Source organism: Rhineura floridana, chromosome 4, assembly GCF_030035675.1.
Source record: "Rhineura floridana isolate rRhiFlo1 chromosome 4, rRhiFlo1.hap2, whole genome shotgun sequence".
In the NCBI taxonomy this organism is placed as follows: Eukaryota; Metazoa; Chordata; class Lepidosauria; order Squamata; family Rhineuridae; genus Rhineura; species Rhineura floridana.
This window is the reverse complement of record NC_084483.1, coordinates 57801018-57825022: the sequence shown is the minus strand read 5'-3', so window position 1 is coordinate 57825022 and position 24005 is coordinate 57801018. Positions and strand designations below refer to the sequence as shown.

Genomic DNA, 24005 nt, shown 5'->3' with positions numbered 1-24005 from the left:
TGTTTACTTACAGATGTAAATGATATATTAAGGTGAAACATTATATCTCATTCTTCAGATGGGAGTCAAGAGGCCCCCCTCAATTTTAGAACATGATTTTTTCAACATGTTTGACCAAATTTCAGTAAGGGGTTTTCAACCCTTGGTGAATTAAAAATCTGAAGACTGAAATTTTTCAGAAATTGGAGCTATTTTTGTGACCTAGTAACCACCTCATATTCTTTTGCTATTGGGAACATAGGAAGCTGCCTTATACTGAGTCAGACCCACTGGTCCATCTAGCTCAGTATTGTCTGAGTATTGTCACTGGTCCATCTAGCTCAGCTGGCTGGCAGTGGCTCTCCAGGGTTTCAGGTAGGGGTCTTTCCTAGCCCTGTTTGAAGATGCTGGGGATTGAACCAGGGACCCTCTGCATGCAAAGGAGATGCTCTGCCACTGAGCTACAGCCCTTCTGTAGTGCTAAGAAAGGATAGTGGTTCAGGTGAAAACTGTATATTTTGGTAGGGCAAGTTGCTGCTCTCTGGAAATCTGGAATGCCTGGGTGAAGCTTGTGGTTATAAAAGCTCTGAGAGTCTTACAATGTAGGCAGAAGCTAGGGTGGGAAGGAGTACCACACTTGTCTCCATTTTAAACTTCACAGTACAAAGGAATGTATAGCAGTTATGCTTTCTGAACTTGGATTGACTTGAGTGTATTGCACATTTCCCCCCAAAATCCCTATTAGTTAAAATATGAAGGAGAGAATAATAAGAATATAAGTATATGGGACCTGCAACAAAATGTTGCAACATATCCTCACTCCTGACCTTGTGTTCATGGTTTTAGCCATCCAGCCATGCTTTCCAACGGGATATATTACAATCTGCTAGAAACTCAAGCAAGCCATTTCCCTTTCCTCTTCTTTTGCCCCCCTTGAAGTTTTCCATTTTTCTCTTCCCACTGACACTTAATATTCCACGGTTCTTGGAGACCACTGAGCATGCTTAGTCCTCATTAGAGCATGTTGGGTTGTTTGTAATGCGGAATGGGAAAGGTATTGTGCAAACCGAATTTGGCTGGATGCAAAATTGATCTAAAAGCTACTGGGAGAAAGAAACATTGCATGCTGTGTGTGTAAAAATAAAATATAGCTGTTATTTGCATCTCTGTCGTGCTACGTGGAACACATGGGTCCCTTGTAAAATAGAGAGCAATAAAATATATGCAATCCTTGCATTGGGAAAGCTGAAGTTTAATTTTAGATGCTGCGTGAGATAGTCTTTTGAAACCAGATTGCAAATGTAGTGGTTGAAGAGCATATAATTCCACCCTCTCCCCTCCCTTAAACAGAGAACAACTTCTTCCCATTCTAAAATCCCTATCCTGGCTGTAGTCTCTTAAAATGCCCTACAATTGCAAAAAATGACAAACAAGTATAAATTGAGGTGATTTTTAGTTAACTAATTTTGACATGTTTTACAAAGCAATTTTCCCTAAACTTGAAAATATTTTACCCTTATGTGTAACTGGAAAATGGCTTATGTGCACTGCATGATGTACCAGAGCCACAGCTGTTCAAATAAAGTGTTATTGCATGTCTTCAGGCAGAAGAGTGTCCTACAGATTAGTAGAAGTGTTCCTAATTTTCCAATGTGATGCTTTTTATATCTAGCATAAAGCTATTAGACTACAAAAGTAAAATCCCCACCCACCTTTAGTCACTAATATTCAACTGCTATGGACAGTATATTCATTTGAGACTTTGAAGTGCTGGATTTTGAGGCTTTTTAGCTATTGAAGTAATGGAATACAAATCAGGGAAATCAAAACAAGTTCTAGTGACTGCTTGAAACTATTCCAAAAAGCTATAAAAATATTTCCTATTCTAGAAGTATTATTACATACACTTTTATTTTACACATAACATTAACAGTCTTTATCTTGAGGGAAACATTTTATAGTCTGTAGGCTTGATGCTGTTGCACAGACCAACCTCCAGATGGGGATAATGATTTAAGTATAAACAGAAAGCATAGCTCTCGTGCTATTCTAAATAAATCAGATTAATGAGGTAAGTCTCAGTTGGGCGTTCTGTAATAGCGGAACCATGACTTCACAAAATGGCTACCAAAATATACAATGCTATGAATGATGCAACTAAATGTGATCATGGCATCTCCCAGCCAGATAAGTGTGATAACACAACTAAATATTAATCAAAGGAGATAATTCCCATCATGGATAAACTTGAGAGCTAATTGGGGGGTTTTCTAAAAAGAAAAAAAAATACCCCGAATGTCAAACCATTTCTGTTTGGATTCATTGCAGCCTGATGACTTTTATGAACAGCTTTTCCCTACACCTCCATAATCTTCAAACAAAGAGTCCTGATTTTTTAGATTAATCTGAAGGACTCTTGTCTAAGAGTGGATACTAGTCAGTTCTTGGAACTAATTTTGTTTTTTGCTTCATTTTTAGTCTCGGGTTGCCAGCAGATGTGTTAAGATTAAGAAAATGTTGGCAAGCCATTTCCAGCCTATAAGCTGAGATAGGATATTAGGAAGTATGTTGCCATACCTCTTGCCAGAAGATGGATGAGTCTGAGTGGAAAGTAGAAGAGTAGAATGCTTTGAGAACAGAAGATGACACTGTAGCTGGACTGCTACGTGGGCACTGAAAGATCTTTGAGGATGTTATGTTTAGATGTAGTTTTGGGAGAGACAGCTTTTAACTATTTTCTGCATTAGAGTATTCTGGAAACTGGGAGAGCAGCTTGCTAATGATGTTTTCCTCTCTCTTACTAATATGACTCCTTCTGCATTTGGAGTTTCCATTGGTGAAAATCCTTACTTTCCACAGTATCAGGATATGGATATTAGAAGCCTAAGATGGGCTGCTTAAAATTCAGGAGTTAAGCTCAATTCTACCTGCCCTGTTCAACTTTGCCATCTCTGTGAAATAATGTATTATTTCTATGAAGCTGTGCTTGGTAGGCCAATGTAACTTGTGTGTATGTTTTCCTCAGCCCTTCAACTTTGGGCAACTTCAATTTGCATTAACCTTCCAATGAAAACATTTGCTCCTTGTTCTTATTTGGTTCTCTTGCCAACCCAAGTTCATGTTCATATTTGAGGCTGTAGAATGCAAAATCTCCAGGAAAGTTCTACAAAATCAAGCTTTGCTTGATATCATCATCGATAGAAGAACTAGATGTGCTTTTATCTGATCAACTGCTTAATGAGATACATTTAGTAAACTGTAAAACTCAAATTTAAGACTCAAAAGATGCTAAAGGAATCTGTTAACACATTCTAAATTTAATACTAACGTTTCTGATCAAGGTTTCATGTATTGTAGCTCATTTTCCTGGAGCTATTAAATTTCCTAGGCTAATAATGTTTTAGCTATACGCTAGATGTTATCTTAATCCTTGTCAAGATCCCACCTGCTGCCAGCACCTGTCAGGTCCCTCCAGTTAGGATCCTGGTTTTTATTTGTTCTCTCACCGGCTCTAGCACAGATCTTGCAAGATCCCACTGCTAGGCAGCACCACCAGCCACTCCCTATTTCACAATATTGCCTTGGGACTTTGCCTTAGTCTCCTTCTGGCTTATTGTTACTTTGTGTCTGGGTGCACTTGGAGGCCACAACCCCCCTGTAACTTTGTGCCTATAAAGCATACAGCCCTGGGCTGCTCTGGATACTTGATGATACACTATCTATTCACCGCTGCCACCATTTGATACTGTTTCTCCACCATGGCATAATAACACGGCAGCTGCAGGGGTGGCATAACACAAAATTAGAGTGCATTCCCCCCCGCCCCAGTCAACCTCATGTTATCATAGGAAGTCTGCTATGTACTGCTGGTCTTGATTGTGGAGATACAGCTGTTAAAGGAACAAGAACCATGTTTTCCCCAGTGTCAATCCTAAACCTAAGCTTAGGCTGCCTCCTATACCCACTTACCTGGGAGTAAGCCCCATTAAACACAAAGAGACTTACTTCCGAAGTAGCAATGTATACCATTGTACTGTAAGTTAACTATACGGTGAAATCTTAATGAGTATCTGGACATCAGCTCCAGCACAGAAGACATGCCTAAGTCTCCAAGAGGAGTACATAAAATATACATTAAAATTACCAGTAGCATCAGGTATATAAATAAGTCACATGCTTTTGTCAATAGAACTATATTGCAGTACTAAATGACAGTTTGAAGTGCTAACAAGTTTTTTTAAAACAACTTTTTTTGGGGGGGAAAGTAATTAAATTCTCATCCTTTCACTACTAGCCCTGTATTCCATCATATTATTCTGTGTGTTCTTATGGATCCCCTTTGTCTACTTCTACTATGAGGAGAAAGATGAAGATGATGGCAACAAATGCTCAGTAAGATGTTTATTGTACTTCTGATTGCTTTGCTGGATATCAAGTTAATAAAGTGGTTCTGGTTTATTCTACTGCCAGTTGAAATACAACCTTATTAAATGCTATCTGACGTTAAAAGTAAAATATGCTGCTACTGTATGTAGCTTGAAGCTAGTATTGGCAACTGTATTGACTTAATCTGGGATCCCCAAGACATCTTCATAGGTAGATATGAAGCTTCCTCCTATTGGGTGAAACTATTTGTACATCTAGCCTAGTTGTCTTCTTGGACTGGCAGTGGATCTCTGGGACCTTAGGCTGGGGTCTTTCACTTCATCCGCTCATTGATCCCTTTAACTTAAAATGTCAGGGATTGAACATGGCTTCTCCTGCATGCCAAATATGTGCCCTAATACTGAGCAGTGGTTCTTCCCTTCCCCGCAAGAGCCTATAGGCTTCTTAAATCCCTTAAAAATATTCAATTAAAATCCAAGGTTAAATAGGACCCAAGATGATGTTAATGACTGAAAGGTTTTAGTTGATGCTGTCTCTTGATCAAATTTGCTGAGCCATTGGGCTAAAGTTAAACCACAGTTTAGCATTATGAGAGGGAGCCTAGCCTCCTGACACTCACACCCTCTCTCTGCCCCTGCCTACATGGCAAAAGGAGGAGTTTAGAAACATTTGCTTCCATTTTTGATCAGCTTGTGTCATCTGAACACCGACAAACTATGGGTGATCTTAATTATGGTTGGTGGACACAAGCCCAACCTTAAACCATGGTTTGTGAAATTGGCTTGTTTTCAGTTTACCATAGTTATCCACAGTTTAGAATTTGGATGATATGCTAAACTTCATTTTATCTAAAATGAAAATGGAAGTTTCCAAACTTCTCACAGCCATGTCAGAGGAAGAGAAGACAGGCCTGAGGAAGAGAATGTGGGAAGCGTGGGAACTCTATGGCAGGTTAAGCTCATTCATAATGCTAGAATTTGGGGTTATCAAATGAAGGTGAATGTTGGGAGATTCAGGACAGACAAAAGAAAGTATTTCTTCACACAACACATAGTTAATCTGACGCTTGCGGTTACAAGATGTAGAGATGGCCATCAGCTTGGGCAGCTTTAAAGGAGATTAGACAAATTCATGAAGGATAAGGCTGTCAAAGTATAGTAGTCATGACAGCAATATTATCCTACAGAAAGTATGCCTCTGAATACCAGTAGCTAGGGATCACGAGCACAAGAGTGCTGCTGCACTCGGGTCCTGCTTGCAATTTCCCATAGCCATCTGATTGACTGTTCTAAGAATAGAGTACTCAAGTCGGTAATGCCTTTGATCTGACCCAGCAAGGTCCTTCTCACAATATGTTAAACCATGGTTTAGTATTATGTCCAAACATAGCCAGTGAAGGGAGATTGATTTGTGCATATATAAATGTGCATGGAGTCTATTTGTGTACAGCCAGAGCAAACATTGGTACTTTTATATAACTTGCTAACCCTCAGGACAGCTGTTCTCTTTTCCTTTTGGCAACTATGACTGTTGAGGCACAATCATAGAAGAGAAAAACATTAATGCAGTAACTCATTCTCATTCTTGTTCTGCCATTTTAAAATGTTTTTAAAATGGTGGCTGGGGAAAGCTGCTGTAGCGATCACATGGTGGCTTGTTTGTTTCTCTAGAAGCTACATGCAAAGGCATTTTATCAGTACAATGGTAGAACAAGAGTGAGAATTATTTACTGAATTAAATAATGTTTTGTTTTTCTCCTCTTTGACTTGGCGACATGCCTGTATGGCGCTAGAAAGGAAAGGAGACCAAAACTTTCCCTATTGAAACGGTGGAAATAAAACAGACTCTTGTTTAAAGAAACTGTATGTACAGGCTAAAGCAAGAAAATTAGTATTAACAGATCTGGAAGTAAAATATAATCCTCTTTTGTTGATGGGGCCCTAAAAGTGTATTGCATACTGTGGAAACTTCATTTTAATGGAAAATATTCAGAAGGCTCTTCCAGTAATAAGCTCTTTTCCTCCATGTTTATGCAGTAGACATCTGCAGTACAAATGTTGGTCCATTTCTAAAGAAAGCCTTCAGTTTAGTCTGCAGAAATGATGGTAGCAGAAAAGGAAGCATACTAATTTGATGTGCTCACTGCATCAAACAGCATGCATAATGCATATTGGATTCTTAAATTTCAGAGCTTATAAAAAGTTCATAATTAACTTCTTGATGTACAGGAAGAAATCAAGATCCTTGAAATAGATTTTAGGTACTAATGTAGGCAAACAATTTTTGTTTTGAGGGAATCCAGCCATACACGATAGGTAGAATTATCTGGAAGATATTGTTACTTTCTCCCTATACTTACTTTTTGTTCTAATTTTACAGCAGGTTAAAATTGCATTCAGCTATACTCTAGGATTCCTTCTGGTTTGTTCTGCTCTTCTAATAATAGGGTAAGTGGATATGCTTATACATTAGAATGCTGCTGCCTGCCTTTATTTTTCAAGCCTGCTGAAATGACCACATATCTCTCTATTGTCAGACTCTATACGCCTACTACATTCAGACAATTTCCATTTTAAAACCCTTCATAATCTAATGTAAGTCTCCTGCTCTGTCTTTGTTTCTCCAGATTTCTTGTTTCCCACATCTGTCTTCTGTTCCTCCTTTAGCTTTGAATTTGCATTTACTCCTTCTTATAAATGTTTGGATCCTATTTAATGCATATTCCGTGTTTGGGGACGGAGGGAGGGATGAATCCACAAATATTGTTTGGTCTTGGTAGGCAGCCAAAAGCTATGATTTCCAGACCTTGCTCCAGTGGGATGGATCGGCTATCAAGCTGAACTTTCAAGTTGTTTAAAGCATCTCTTTAAGTGCAGCCTGTGTCAAAGTTCAGTAGGTAGTGTATAGCTTGTCCACCTCATGCTTAATGTCACAGCATGGATGAGCCTCTACGCTCCAGAGCTTGGGAAGCGAGGGGGCTTATTGTACTCCTATGGAAGAGGGAGGGGTTCTTGCCATAAAGGGAATGGTGAGCAGTCTTTGGTTTTTTCTCTTCCTATTACTATTCTTCATGTTCTTCTTGCTGCCCTGAGCTCCTGCTGGGAGGAAGGGCGGGATATAAATAAAATAATAAATAAATAAAATAAATGTTTCCTGGGTTGCTATCTCTGACAGTAGGGTTCTGCTTCTAAGAATTCTTCCGCTACTCTTCAGATATTAAGTCAACTCCAAACCATGCTTTAAGATCTCTGCTTGTTCTGAAGTTGTCTTCCTGGTTCAGATGAAATGGGAAACTATAGTTAATGGAAGACTTCCTGGATTGTTAGCTTGCTTTTGTGAAGGGGCTCAAGCATGGTCAAAAGGCTTGTTCATATCTCAGCTTAATTGAGCCAAGATAAGCTAAAGTGATGCAACTGAGGTTATCATACTTTGGAGACATAATGAGAAGACACGATGCACTAGAAAAGACAGTAGTACTGGGAAAAACAGAAGGGAGTAGAAAAAGAGGAAGAGATGGATTGATTCCATAAAGGAAGCCACAGACCTGAACACAAGATCTGAACAGGTTGGTTCACGACAGGTGTTCTTGGAGGTCACTGATTCATAGTGTCGCCATAAGTCGTAATCGACTTGAAGGCATATAACAACAACAAAAGCATACAAACACAGTCAGTGTTGCAAAGGACTGCTGATGCTGCTGGTTATCACTGGATGCAATGTTTCCACTAGCGCACAAGATATTCTCAGGAAGCCCATAACCAGTGTCTCTTATTGTGCTGCATGGGCTACTTTTCCAATATTGTTAGAAGTTTGCTGTAAAAATAGTTTAACCATCCTCATCTCTATACCTCCACTTGGATTAAAGTGTGCTGTGATGAATTAAGGCTCCCTCACTAACAAAAGCAACTCTAGCGCATTATTGTACACTGTGTGGGAGTTGGTGACACAGCTGTTGTTTGGACAGATTGTCAGCTAAAATGTTTGCTTTCAGTGCCATACAGATGCACGCCTGCTTCTTTGACATAAAATCCCCTCATTTTACCCCTGTATCTTTCTATATTTAATTTAAGAATGTTATTTTCGTCTAAGGGATTGTGCATGCTCAATAGGATACATGTAATCTTTTCTTGGCCAGAAGACACAATGCTGTATTGCAGATAACTTTGCAATCCTATACACACTTACTTGGGAGTAATTGCCATTGGGGGAAAAAAGAGACTTACCTCTGAGTAGACAGTTATTGGTGTGTACTGTTTCAAAGCTTTCTGCTTATATACCTTTCTAATATCCCTGGACCCAGAAAACTTTATAGGCCGGTAGCAAATGTCCCATTCTTGGGCAAGGTCCTGGAACGAGTGGTTGCGGGCCAGCTCCATACACTCTTGGATGAGACCGATTATCTGGATCCATTTCAATCGGGTTTCAGGCCTGGTTTTGGCACAGAGACAGCCTTGGTCGCCCTGTATGATGACCTTTGCTGGGAGAAAGACAGGGGGAGTGTAACTCTGTTGATTCTCCTTGATTTATCAGCGGCCTTTGATACCATCGACCATGGTATCCTTCTGGGGAGACTCGCTGATTTGGGAGTTGGAGGTACTGCTTGGCAGTGGTTCCGCTCCTTCTTGGCGGATCGGCTCCAGAAGGTAGTGCATGGGGAATATTGCTCGACACCCTGGGCTCTCCAGTATGGAGTTCTGCAGGGGTCAGTTCTATCCCCCATGCTTTTTAACATCTACGTGAAGCCACTGGGTGCAGTCATCAGGAGCTTTGGAGTGCGCTGTCATCAGTATGCTGATGACACGCAGCTCTATTTCTCCTTTTCATCTCTCTCAGGTGAGGCTGTCAATGTGCTGAACCGGTGCCTGATCGCAACAATGGACTGGATGAGGGCTAATAAACTGAGGCTCAATCCAGACAAGACTGAAATGCTGTTAGTGGGTGGTTCTTCTGACCAGATGGTGGATGTTCAACCTGTCCTGGATGGGGTTGCACTCCCCCTGAAGGAGCAGGTTCGTAGTTTGGGCGTTCTTTTAGAACCATCCTTGTCACTTGAGGCTCAGGTAGCCTCGGTGGCACGGAACGCTTTCTACCAACTTCGGTTGGTAGCCCAGCTACATCCCTATCTGGACAGAGACAATCTCGCTTCAGTTGTGCATGCTCTGGTAACCTCTAAATTAGATTACTGTAATGCGCTCTACGTGGGGCTGCCTTTGAAGATGGTTCGGAAACTGCAGCTCGTGCAAAATGCAGCGGCCAGATTGTTAACAGTGACCAGGTGGTCTGAACATATAACACCGATTCTGGCCCGCTTGCACTGGCTGCCTGTATGTTTCCGGGCTCGATTCAAGGTGCTGGTTTTAACCTATAAAGCCTTACATGGCCTAGGACCGCAATACCTGATGGAACGCCTCTCCTGATAAGAACCTACCCGTACACTTCGTTCAACATCGAAGGCCCTCCTCCGGGTACCTACACAGAGGGAAGCTCGGAGGGTGGTAACAAGAAACGGCTTTCTCAGTGGTGGCCCCCGAATTATGGAACGATCTCCCTGTTGAGGCACGCCTGGCGCCAACATTATTATCTTTTCGGCGCCAGGTTAAAACATTTATCTTCTCCCAGGCATTTTAAGCATTTTAACATTTTTAACATTTAACATCCTATTATATTTTACTATTTAATATGCTAGTATATTGGTATTTTTAATGTGTTTAAATTGTTTAATATTTGGTTTTAATTGTATTTTGATGTTTTGCTTGCTTGTTGTGAACCGCCCAGAGAGCTTCGGCTATGGGGCGGTATAGAAATTTAATAAATAAATAATAAATAGATAATATTCTTTCTGCTGTTACTTTCTGTTAAGTAGCTCTCTAGAACAACCTGGAGTGTACAATGAGAGATTATGTACCATAGTGCATGAAAAAATACTTAGACTGTGTTAAAACCAAATTGTTCAGCTTTAAATTCATTTTTTCCCTCTTTTTAGGTGCTTTTAGGTGATACCCCACATTAGTGATTCTCAGAATAGACTCATTGAAATCATTGGACATAAGTAACTTAAGTCCATCAATTTCAGTGGGCTTACTCTTAGTATGATGTAGTTGGGTTCCACCCTCTTATTTGTGTTTGTCATAAACTCTCCTAATGTGTTCAGCTTGTCCAAAACTTCATTATCAATACACTGTTTATGCATTCAGTTCTTCATGCTCTCTGTACTTGACCAGCTTTCCATGTGACTTGTCACACAATATTGTGGAATCAATATTTTAAAACCTTATTTATTAGGAATATAGTAACTCAGAAGACTGTTGAATTTTCCATGGTAACTTGAGCTTCAGTTCCATCACCGTACCAGTATTATAAGAACGTTTGAAATCCTGATGTAGTATCTTTTGCAAGAGGATAAAATGTTTAATTTTGTTCCTCTTAGAGCCTTTGTTCCATTGGATATTCCAAACAAAAAGAATTCAACAGAATGGGAGAAAGTGAAACTTTTGTTTGAAGAACTTGGAAGCAGCCGTAAGTTATTCATTTTTCTAGAGACTATACTGAATCCAAGAAGTGAGAATTCTGTATACCCTTACTCTAAAAAAAAAAAAAAAAAAAGCCATTGGACTATTCCATTGATCTGTGAGAATATATAAATATTTTGTCTTCCACTTGGGTGAGTGCTTGTAACCTTAAGGGGTGGATTTCTGGGGGAGGGGGCATTATGGAAATGTTGGGTTAGGCATGGTTTCAGCTGTCATGGAACTATGGATAAAAATGTTGCTTGGAGATATAGATGTAGAACAGAATAGGGATAAAGTATGAAGGAATGAGGCTTCTTGTGTTCTTTAGGTATAACATTTATTCCTTTGGGGACAAGGATAAGTGGTGTGTGTGCATTTATTCCAATTGATATTTGATTTCTTGGAGTAATGCAGGCAGCAAATACAAATAAACCAACAAATATAAATAAAGCATTTAAGATAAAACAGTAAAGTGGCTCCAAACTTTGTTGTAGAAGGTAGATATCTAAGTCATGGTGGGGCTTCTGGGGTCACACATTTGGAATGTTGAGATTACCATTGACACTATCCCCTTTGATTGTTTCTCTCTTCCATCCCCTGGGTTGCCTCCCCCCTCCCCCTAACAAAAAGAGAGAGTAGGCAAGCTATCTCTCTCTTTGCTTTTTCATGGAGTTTGGGTAAAAGTTGAATCCAGCAAAATTAAAAAAGTTCTTCTTTAATTTACCTGATTTTTACATAGGGTACCCCTCACTCCCTACAACCTACCATCAAGTTAAAGCTTATATTGCTAGACTGGGTAAAACTCACTGATCTGGTTCTTGACAGCGGCACAAAAACACTGAGCCAAGGCACAGGTCCTCATGGATCTAAATGATTTTTACACGTGATGACTAACAAAACCACCAATAATTTGCAGAACACAGAAGTGACCAATGATATGATGGTGATTTTGCAGGGAGTACTTGTAGAAATTACAAGGATCTAGAAGAATCCATACCTTGGATCCATATTTGTGTTCCATGGCAGTGCTGGAAAATACTGGATCAGTCATTTTTATGTTTCAGTCAATGGAGACATATATGATTTGTGATGTGATGGTAGTTTGTGGGGAAGAGGGCACCCGTGAAAAAACTATGCAGTTTCAAGAGGATCTGTTTTACTGGGTCTGATGCATTTGTGTCTGGCACTCTCTCCCTCCTGACTGCCATGGCACCCCACTCTCTTTCCATCCCCCGGTTGCTTTGTTTTTCTCCCATAGTCTCCATGTTTGCTCCACTTTCCCTCCTACCCTCTTGGTTGCTCTGCTGTCTGGTCAGCTGCTCAGATGCTGATCCAAGCCTTAAAAAGCAGATGGAACTGAAAAAGGAAGTGGGAAATAACATAGCTCTTCTTTTTCACTTTATGTGGTTTTCAAAAGGACAGAAAGGTAACCACATTCTTATGAGGTAGGGGGCATTGAATGGGGGGCACAGAGGCTTTGTGGCCATGAGGGAAAGTTTTCAAGGGCACCACTGGACTCAAGGGCACATTGGTGACCCCAGATAGGCTGGATGCATGAAATATCAAATTTTAAGACAGAAACCTACCCTTAACTTCATGACTGCATTCTTCAGTTTTGCTTACAGGCTGTCATTCCAGTGTATTGAGCAATGGTAAATGGTAAACGTATTTACGTTATATGTCTCCCTTCAGTGTGTAGGATAATTGTGTAGTTAGCTGCACAGTAGCTAACATTCTATGTTTGATCTTGATCTGTGCAGTTGTTTTTATATTAATCTAAGATGTATATGCTTTCTCCTAAAGATGACACTCAGCAAAAAATGAAAATTGGGTATTAACATTCCTAAATGAAAATTTCAGCAAAGTATTTCTCTTTTTGTCTTGCAGATGGTTTGGCTGCTCTATCCTTCTCTATAAGTTCTTTGACCCTTATTGGTATGGTGGCATCTATTACCTATACAGCAAGTATTCAACATTTTGTCTTGTGTTTATCTTAAGATTTGCTTCAGTTTTAACAAATTGCAATCTTTCCACAAATCTTAATCCATGCTGAAAGCCAATGCTTTCAGTAGTGCTAAGGTGTAACAATTTTGACTTAATCAAGTAGTAGGTAAACATTCTGAGCTTTGGTTCATTCTTCAAAATGTGTGTGGTAAGACTTAATGGGGTGCTATAAGTTATGCTTTAGCCTTTAAAGAAGAGGTCTAGACTCTGGAATCTTCTTTTTTTGGCAAGGTTAAACACTTTTCATTTTAAAACTGTTTAAAATATTTTTCAGAAAATTGTAAATAGGTTTCAAATTGAGCATGATTCGGCTTAGCCATTCATATAGGGAATCTTGAAAGCCATCATACTGATAAACCTAATTTAAACAAGAATGTCATGGAAGGTATAATTTGTTGAATATCAGACTTCAGCTTTAATGATTTTAGGTGACAGCAAGATAATATAATTTTTTCTAAATGTATATGTTCATGTGTTTGAAAAGTTTTGTTACTTGCCTTGAAGTGATAGTAAATATTGTTGCAGATTTTCAAAAGTTAGTATCCTGGTGGAGAAGGGTTTTAAAATGTGAGGTATGATGTCTTCCTTTGTATCCTGAGTATTGAACTTCTCAGCATCTTGGCCAAAGTCTGTCCTGATTAAGCTCTGTTTCATTAAAGTAATCTTTTAATTCTTATATAAACAGTTTATGCTAGTAACTGTTCGTTCATCAAGCAAAGAGCAATTCAGATAGCATTATACTAGTCTCATTGGGCAGCACCATATGTGCTCTGTAAGTTGCCTTCTAAAGAAAAACAATCAATAAGTAGTGATTATGCATCGATAAGTAGTGATCATGCTTCTTCTTATTTCTCCATACTCCCTGTCTGCATTATGGAAATAAAAACATACCACCTTCCCTTTACAGGGCATTTATGAGTTTTACAGAGGTAACGAGTGAAAAGCCCCTGAATACATGAAAAATGCTTTAAGGAAGTAAGATTCATGCAATTGGCCACACCCTCATGGTGATTTAATACATACATATACACACACACACACCAGTGCAGTGGGATTGCACTATTGGAAAATGGCTTCTGTGTGTGCGCCTTAGTGCTGACCAATCAGTGTAATGCAGTGTTATCATTGGTTGAGGGGTGGGGCTTGAGTGTGCATCGGTTTTGTTTGCTTATTTTTGAACCTCACTAATGGACATGAATATACAATTCTGTTTCTTTTTTTTCTTGGGGCTTCCCTGCCTTCAGAGCTAAGGTGTGCATTGCTAGGCCAATGTTGGAAGGAGGATGATAGACTAGGATAGCAAGAGCTATAATATTTTACTTTGACTTCAAATAGCACACCAATCTAATGACAGGTTTTCTATTAATACCCAAGGCTATATAAAATTATTTAAATGCAAGACATAGTTAAAGCAACATCTGTGAAACACCTAAAAAGATGTTTTTAAAGATGTTTTGTTTTAATATATTTTATTAATATATTTTATGATGTTTTAGTGTTTTTGTTTGCTGCCCTGGGCTCCTACTCAGAGGAGGGGTGGGATATAAACGCAATTATAATAATAATAATAATAATAAATGTTCACATTACTCCGTGTTTGTTGCATAGTAGAAGAACTGAGACTCTTCATTTTTTACTTCCATTCTGCTAGAAATTTCATTAGACAAGATTTGCAAATTATGAACTGTGTAATTCACTACAGGTTAGCTATAGCTGTTCAGAAATGGAATTCTTCCTACTGAAGAAATTGGTGGAAAATGACAGCAATTTCTATTTAGCTATTCTCTTAATACATTTAAACAGTGGTCACAGCTTTCATCCACTTCAATGTGACTTGGATTTTATTCACACACAAACCCCCTTTCTGTACTACTTGTGTATTGTGTGTAACTTCACTAGAGGGCAGATGTAGGCAGCAAATACACTGCAAGCAAGGTATTGCATCTTGAAAGTCTTTTGTGTTCAGTATAGTGCTTTATAAAATCTAAAATTGCATGTTATGTATTCTAAAAACTAACAAATGATCTGCATTCTTTTCAAAACCCACCATTTATTGCTAAATAGTAATTGTACTTGAAGTTGCAGGCTTAATTAACAAGTGTCACTTTCAGTGACTACCACATATTTGGAAAATGGCATTATAAGTAGCTGTTGGTACTTAATGGTTATGATATTTACAAGTATTGGAATAAAAAGTGTAAGCATGGCACCTTTAATCAAAACTAAGCGGTGACTGCCAGCATATTTTCCTGTGCTCTAAATCTGAGGCTTTCTAGCTAAGATTACAGCCCAGCTTCTGTTAGGAAAGATTCAAGTCAATGAAAGGGCTGCTTCCGTAGGTTGGCATGCTTACTCTCAGCAACTACCTGAGTCTACCTTTAGCTCCTTCTGCCTCCTCATTGTATGGAAGGGCCATATACTGCCATATGCACATGTATTCCTTATATTGTGTTTTTTATCTTAGTGATGGATTTTTAATTGCTGCTTGCTTGTTTGGCAGCCAATCTCAGCTTAAAGGTGGTATTATACAACCACAAGAGAGGCTGTATACTATACCAGTGTGGGTTTTTCACATTCCACAGTGTTAAATTGAAAATACCCCATGCCATTCTGATGCTTCCCATAAGCTCATTTCAAAGCAAAACCTTACAAAACTGAACTCAGAAACGCTTGCTTAACAACATAGAATTTTCATGGCAATACACAAAACAGTCAGAGAGAATCGAGAGTTCAAAGTCTAAAAAGAGAGAGAGAAAACCCAGAGCCCTTTTGGACTTATTTCTCTGAGTTCTCATAATCTGTTGAAATTCATTAAAAATCAGCCATGTTTACAGAGTACCTGTAATCCTAATACTGACCTTGCCCCATAACCTGACCTTCATCTTCTGCAGTTTAAAAGTTGAAAATATGCCTGGCTGATTTTTAATTAGTTTAAGAAATTTTGGCTGGCACCCTATGATAACGCAGGGCATGCTCAGTAAGAACCAACTGTCAGAGTTCTAAAAGCCAGGCTCCCAGCTGCTGGGCTTGCCTTATCAGGGGGCCACACCCACACCAGACTTTGATTTCACGAGAGACAGTCATAGCTTGCCCCAAAGAATCCTGGGAAGTGTAGTTTGTGAAGGGTGCTGAGAGGAGACTCCTGTTCCACTGAGAGAGCTCCAGCAGCCAGACTGGTTTAACAGTCAGCCACTCTGATTGAAGGTCTGTGAGGGGAACAGGGCGTCTCCTAGCAACTCTCAGAACCCTTCACTAACTATACTTCCCAGGATTCTTTGACAGAAGCCATGATTGTCCAAAGTGAAATAAAGGCCTGGTGTGGATGTGGCCAGGGACAGCTTTGGTTTAAATTTGGGTGGGAGGCTACATGTGCCTGCTGTAGAATAAAAAGGTGGGGGAAACGCTGAAAAGCAATGATACTGTTCACAACATTTTCCTTTTGGAAAGGAAAGGGGCTTCCCTTCTGTCCAGTGCCCACCCACCCAATCCCCTCACCCTTCCCTCCCTGCCCCACCCCCAGGTCAGTGTTGGGCTGTGACCTGGGAGACCAGGGTTTGAATCCCCACACAGCCATGAAGCTCACTGGGTGACCTTAGGCCAGTCACTGCCTCTCAGCCTCAGAGGAAGGCAGTGGTAAAATCACCTCTGAATACCGTTTACCATGAAAATGCTATTCATACGGTCGCCATAAGTCAGGATCGACTTGAAGGCAGTCCATTTCCATTTTCAAACATGATTGCACAGAAATAAATCCCATTGAACTCAGAAAGTATGCAAACGATCAAACCCACCCTCCCTTCTCCTCCCTCCCTTCTCCTCCCTCCCTTCTCCTCCCTCCCCTTTCTTTTGCTCCTCCCTTCCCATCTCCATCCTCTTCCAATCCCCTCCTTCCCCTTCCCACTCCTCCCACTCCGCTTCTTCCTCCCCATGGTCAGTTTTACCTATCTTAATCATGATTGTGTTCGGTATTTTAAAAATACACACAGAAATAGGAACTAATTTGGTTGGTTCTATTTCTTAGCAGAGTTGTAAAAATACAAGCAGCAGAATGAGAATATAAACCAGCCCACCTTCCCTGGGTTTAAATAACAACAGGCACAATCCTTTAGGTAAAGGAAAATAATGTTTACTAACAACCTCTTCACATGTTCAGAAGAAGATAGGCTCTAGCTTAGAAGAAAGAAAAATGTAGAAGTCTCAGTCCATCTTGGTGAAGATCAGCAATGGAGAATATTCAAAAATCCACCAGGACAAAGGAGGAAGTCAGGTAACTAAACCCCACCCATTAGGAAGTTACATCATGGTAAACAGGTACATGGGATATTTCCCAAATATCCCTTAAAGTGACCATGCAATATTTGTTTACTCTAACAGATTGCACGGAAGTAAATACCATTGAACTCTATAAGCATGCAAATGATCAAACCTGCCCTCCCCCTTTCTTTCCCCCTCCAATATGCTGCTTCCCCCTTCCCCATGATCAGTTTTTCCTATCCTAACCATGATTTCATAGGAGAAAATCACATTGAACTCAATAAGCATGCAAATGATCAGACCTGGCTTCCCCCTCCTCTCCCTTCTTCCTCCTCCCCTGCCCACTCCAGCCCTCCCTCCCTCCCTCCCTCCCCCCTGGTCAGTTTTACCTATTCTAAGCATGATTGCATGGGAGTAAATCCACTGAATTCAATAAACATGCTAATGTTCAAACCTGCCCTCCCCCTCCTGCCTGCTCCCCTCCCAGTCCTCCCCTCTGCCCTTCCTCCCCTCCCCCCTCCTCCCCTCCCCATCCCCTGTGGTCAGTTTCACCTATCCTAAGCATGATTGCAGGGGAGTCAATCCCACTGAACTCAATAAGCATGCAAATGATCAATCCATTCTCAGCAAACTTGCACAGGATCCCATCTCTTACCTCCCGGATTAAAAAGCAGGGAAATTCACTAATAGGCAAAAAACCCTTCTGGTTTAAGAATGTACCTATAGCCCACAGATATTTCTATCAAACTTTTAAAAAGCAGGGAATTGGGCAGCTATAGTGAATGCACCAGGGGAGCAGGAGACCTGACCTCCTCTCTGAGATATTGTACTGCCCTACAAAATTGTCAAAATGCAAACACCATTTGGATTGGTCTTTCACAGTCCAATCCACTTCCTGTGTAGCTTGGAAGAATTTGGTAACGTGCCTCTGAGCATATGGTGAGTGGTGGCAACACCTGCAATCAGCCCAAATAATAGAAAGAAGACATGTGCTGTGCTGATCTTGTTTTCGCAGGGAGGAAGCAACATTAAGACAGTTGATATAGTTCAGATAGTCACTTTAAATATGTCTGATTTCCTTTGCAATTTTAGTGAAATTTCCTATAGGAAATCATTTTATTTTGTTTCTATTTCTGTAAACATGTGAAGTAGAGCAACACTTTGCAAAATTTACACTAAAAAAAACTCCAAACATAATTGTGGAATAATAGCACTGACTATTCTGCAGAATAGTCTCCACTGGACCTCAGGAGTGTCTCAATTTGCACAAGATAAAACTGTGAGAGGTGAAATACATTCTAGCAAAATCCTAGGTGCGCTCTATGTTTTTAATTGACCATGCCCACCTTGCCTTAAATGAAGTGGTTGAAACATAGCATGCTGAAAACATGCATCCTCTTTTTTCCAACAGCAAGAGTCATTGCTGAAGTAGCAACATATTGTAATCAGTCTGATTTTACATCAAACTGCAGTTTCAGATTCCACTGTTAATGTACCCAAAATAGAAATAGAACGTAACCTCCAATTTGAAACATAAAAGGCTGTCTTCGCCATCATATGACATTGACCAATAAAAAGGTCAATAAAAAGGCTTTGAAATTAATAAAAATAAATTTGACACAGATTTGTAGGATGAATAATGAGGGAAATAAAATTTTCTAGTTTAGATTCTCTGTAGAAACATTAGTAACACAGGAAAGACGCAAAGTAAGAAGAACACCAACAAACATACAAAAATATAATTCTCTACCTTTGCAGATGGCAGGTGTTGCCACCACTCACCATATGCTCAGAGGCACATGTTACCAAATTCTTCCAAGCTACACAGGAAGTGGATTGGACTGTGAAAGACCAACCCAAATTGTGTTTGCATTTTGACCAATTTGTAGGGCAGTCGAATATCTCAGAGAGGAGTTCAGGTCTCCTGCTCCCCTGGTGCATTCACTATAGCTGCCCAATTTCCCTGCTTTTTAAAGTTGGATAGAAATATCTGTGGGCTATAGGTACATTCTTAAACCGCAAGGGTTTTTTTTGCCTATTAGTGAATATAAATATAATATAGTCCTTGGACTCTTTGAGAAAAACAGTAATGGTATTTATGTTTTCCTTGAAACACAGTTTGTCCATCACTACCAATTTCTCATGCAGTCTTGGCCATATCCCCTTTGCAAGATCCTGTTTTAAACTTCTATTACACAAGTTGGTTGTATGGGAGCACTGGTTAGCCGAGGTGCTGTTCTAAGAATAAAAGCGGTTTTGTTAGACTTGGGTTGAATGAGATTAAGGGAGTTCTTTTGATGACAGTCTCTGCCAATTCTCACTAGGTTTCAAACCTAGTTGGAGTCGAAGATTAATACTATCATGAGGCATAGGTGGTAAAATATGCCAATGAAGTTCAGGCAGTTGTGATATGCTGGTTATCTTGTCATTTTTGAATCCAGAGCAGTGCAGTTGATCTTGGGTAGGTGGAAAGTTTATTTTCAAAAACCAAAATGAAAAGAGAGATGTAATTTGCTGATAACGTTTCAGTGAATTAAGTGTGTGCAAGAGTCCAGAGAATATTCCTCAGAGCCTTATTTTTATTTACTTACATAATTTGTATCATGAGTTATCATTATGGTCTCAGTGCAGCTTGCAAGAGAAGAAATTCAAAGTAAAAAACAATAAAACCATAAAACTCCAGGAAAAATGAGAAAACAGATGGTAGAACCACTTAAAAATAGCTGGTAAACCAGTTCACTCATCTCATTCACATGTCACAGTAAACCATAAACAATGGCTTATTGTGAGTTTTGGTTGTCAGTCCCAATAAATAATTTAGCTGCTATGTCCTAAGCCAGTTGTAGTTTCCAAACTTCTTCAACGGCAGCTCTGTGTTTAAACCATTTGTCAAGGAAAGAACCTAAATTATCTGAGTGACTTTTTGCAGATCCTTAGTTGGAAGAAACTGTACATCCATAAAAGCAAAGTCATCTTTGAACTGTGGTGGTGGCTGATGGCAGGATTGTAGCCAAAAGAAGGGCACTGAGAAACAAAAGAGGAGGTATTGGCATGATCAGGGAAACCACAATGTTTGCAGAAATACAAGAAAAATCTTTAAGGGAAAAAAACTTAAGGGGGAACCCTCAAAACAGCCCAGTGAGAACTGAGCGTGCTCAGTAGCCAAAGAACACTAAGGGTCTGGGGGAAAAGGGTAACTGGAAAACTTGGGGTGGGGGTTATGGGATGGAGTGTCCTGAAAAGAGGGCATGGTTGGAATACTGAATAGGTTCATTCCACACTGCAGTACTTTGATGTAGGTTCCACTTGATCTTACTTTTTGCATAATTGTTGCTTTTCTAGTCAAGGGGCAAGCTAGACACTGTGTAGGGCTCTAGATTCCAAGCCCGCTGTGTGGTTTCTGAGACTGCAGGAGTCAATTCAGAAGCATATCTCACCATTGGGGCTCAAACTTGGTGCAATTCCTTTTTCACTTTCCCTTATTTTAATGAAATGAAACTGGACATTTTCAGGATGTTGGCTTCTCACCTCCATGCATCCCCTTGGTACCATGGATCCACAGGTCTGCTTTTCAGTAACCTGCTTATTCGTTTATCTGTTTGTTGTAACCTTTTATTTCCCATGTCCATTAAGGTATACAAGCATAAACTTGTTATACTGAAAGTTGTGGTTCCAAAGCAATAATAAATATAATCTTTGGAGAAACTTTACTAAAACCTCTAGAAAAATGACAATTTGGTTAATAAGACAATATTACATCTTTCTAATCCAGTTTGTAACTGAAGGTGTATATGGTTTTTTCAATGACTTGTAATAAATATTTTAGCTTCAGCCCACATCTAAATCACCCATTCAACATAATATTATAGCCAACCTACTAATTTTTTTGGATCAAAAGAAAGTTGGTATGTAGTAACTTCGTAAATCTTGTTTATCACAATTTCTCTCATCTGAGATGTTTGGCTAAAGACTTATTAACACGCATTATCAAATTGTCTATATGAAATTTCATATTATCTAGCCCATTCTGTAGCAAACGGGAACACCATTGGACTGCTCTGATTGCAGTTCTGCCACTACTTGACCACTTGAAGTAGCAAAGCTTTTTTTTCTTGTCTAAAGATGGAAGAGAATCTCCTGCCATCTCATCTTAACAATTATAGCAATAATTACTTTTATATACTACTTAATTTTAGTCATCTCTAAGCAGCGTACAAGAGACTAAATACAATGAAACTAAAAATGAGTTAAAACTATACAATCATAATTGAGTTGAAAAGCCTGCTGGAATAAAAGTCTTCAGTAGATATGGAAAGTTCACCAAGGTTTAATATTAAGCTTCCTTCTCTTTGACAAAATGTTAACAGTGTCTGTTTTCACTGAATCCTTCTACATTACTGGGATTTTTCTGTTTGACAATATACTTCCAAATATTATGATTCTGGTTTTAAAACCTAAATGAGTTAACTTTCTCCTTTCCCCACTGCTTTCAGGTCAGTGTTTGTTGGGCAAAGTATCTGAACTTCAATTTAATTCTTCCTCCCCCTCCTATCTAACTGGATTCACTTTCTAGGTTACCACTGGCGGGGGAGGGGGTAGAAGGATACATTATATACCACTTAAGACTGTCTTCAAGCAGTTTACAACATGACAAATACAATATGAATATATAACAAACAAGGAAACTAAGAAACGACAATAAAATGCAATTCAGTATTAAACAAAACTGCAATGCAATAAAACAATAAAATCTCCAAAACATAGCAGCACATTTGAAACATCTTTAGAGTCAGGGATCCCTTTCCTCTTCATCCTCCCTCTTGCCAAGGCACATTCTGAATCATAAAATACAACATTCACGCAAATTCTGCTATTACATCTACACAAATCATACAATATCTACTTTTCATTCAATATCAGTCATCCTATTCTACTCCCATAACTCACACACATCCACCAGTACACACAAACGCACCATCCACCTAATTGCTCCAGTATCTCCCACTCAGTCACCAACCACTATCATCAGTCACTCATGCCATTCAGTAAAAACATACTGCAAAAACAGCAAGGAGACAATGAAACTGTTCACTGACAGAACTATATAAATAACAAATTGCCATCCATCAATCACACAGGTGTAGTGTTCCTAACAGCATTCTGGCTCTCACCCACATTGCTACCTCCCACCCAAGATTCTTGTGCAAGGATAAGTAGAACTGAACATCCCCTTTCCTAGCATTTCTTACTCTCACCAAGTAGTGCCCTCAGACAATTCAACCTATCCAAGAGGCACTCCCCAAAACAAACAAACCTTGAAGGGAAGGGCATCCTCATCACAACCCTGAGCCTCCTTCACCTCAGTAGTGCTGGTATAGTTCTTTGGCTGGATGGCAGTAATCACCAACAGGTGGTTCCAGTCACGTCCTCTGCAGTTCTGTCCCAACAAGATGACTCCTAGGGCCATCAGGGTACCCGACCTATTTATTTATTTATTTATTTATTTATTTATTATTTCAATTTATATACCGCCCTTAGCGAAATAGCTCTCAGGGCGGTGAACAAACAAAATAAAATACAATATATCATAATAAAAATACAAAAACATATACAAACAAACCACGAAAAGCACAGCAAAAACAAAATAAATACTACAAAAATTAAAATACAGATTAAAAGATTTAAAAAGTTAAGAAGATTAAAATGCCTGGGAGCATAAAAAGGTCTTTACCTGGCGCCGAAAAGATGGAAGTGTAGGCGCCAGGCGTACCTCTTCGTGGAGGCTGTTCCACAACTCAGGGGCCACCACAGAAAAGGCCCTAGATCTCGTAACCACCCTCCGGGCTTCCCGATGGGTTGGTACCCGGAGGAGGGCCTTAGCTTCTGAACGAAGTGAACGGGTAGGTTCATAGCGAGAGAGGCGTTCCACAAGGTATTGAGGTCCCACGCCGTGTAAGGCTTTATAGGTCAAAACCAGCACCTTGAATCTCGCCCGGAAGCAAATAGGAAGCCAGTGCAGACGCGCCAGGACAGGTGTTACATGCGAAGACCGACTGGTCCTCGTCAATAATCTGGCAGCTGCGTTCTGCACCAGCTGAAGCTTCTGAACTGTCTTCAAGGGCAGCCTTACGTAGAGCGCATTACAGTAATCCAATCTTGAAGTTACCTGAGCGTGGACAACGGAGGCGAGGTCGTCCCTGTCCAGATAGGGGCGTAGTTGGGCTACCAGACGAAGATGGTAAAACGCATTCCGTGCCACCGAGGCCACTTGGGCCTCGAGAGACAAGGAAGAGTCGAGAAGAACCCCCAAACTACGTACCTGTTCTTTCAGGGGGAGTGTAACCCCATCCAGAACAGGGTAAGCATCCACCATCTGAGCAGGGAAGGCGTTCACCAACAATGTCTCGGTCTTGTCTGGATTAAGTCTCAGTTTATTAGCTCTCATCCAGTCCATTATCGCGGTCAGGCAACGGTTCAGCACATCAACAGACTCACCTGAGGAAGATGAAAAGGAGAAATAGAGCTGCGTGTCATCAGCGTACTGATGGCAACGCACTCCAAAACTCCTGATGACCGCACCCAGCGGCTGCATGTAGATGTTGAAAAGCATGGGGGACAAGACCGATCCCTGGGGGACTCCACAATGGAGAGTCCATGGTGTCGAGTGATGTTCCCCAAGCACTAACTTCTGGTGACGATCCGCGAAGTAGGAGCGGAACCACTGCCAAGCAGTGCCCCCGACACCCAACTCCGCGAGTCTCCCCAGAAGGATACCATGGTCGATGGTATCAAACGCCACTGAAAGATCAAGGAGAATCAACAGAGTCACACTCCCCCTGTCCCTCTCCCGACAAAGGTCATCATACAGGGCAA

At 40.2% G+C, this 24005-nt stretch overlaps 1 protein-coding gene across 5 annotated transcripts in view; it reads left to right on the top strand.

The window, feature by feature from the left end:
* Positions 1–24005, top strand: part of LMBRD1 (LMBR1 domain containing 1) — an 85251-nt gene that overhangs the window by 21370 nt on the left and 39876 nt on the right. For all 5 annotated transcript variants that reach the window (XM_061623075.1, XM_061623071.1, XM_061623072.1 and 2 more), the window contains 4 exons: positions 4274–4371; positions 6745–6812; positions 10793–10881; positions 12762–12835. In XM_061623075.1, coding sequence (XP_061479059.1) covers positions 4274–4371; positions 6745–6812; positions 10793–10881; positions 12762–12835 — 329 coding nt within the window. The remainder of the gene's footprint in view (positions 1–4273; positions 4372–6744; positions 6813–10792; positions 10882–12761; positions 12836–24005) is intronic.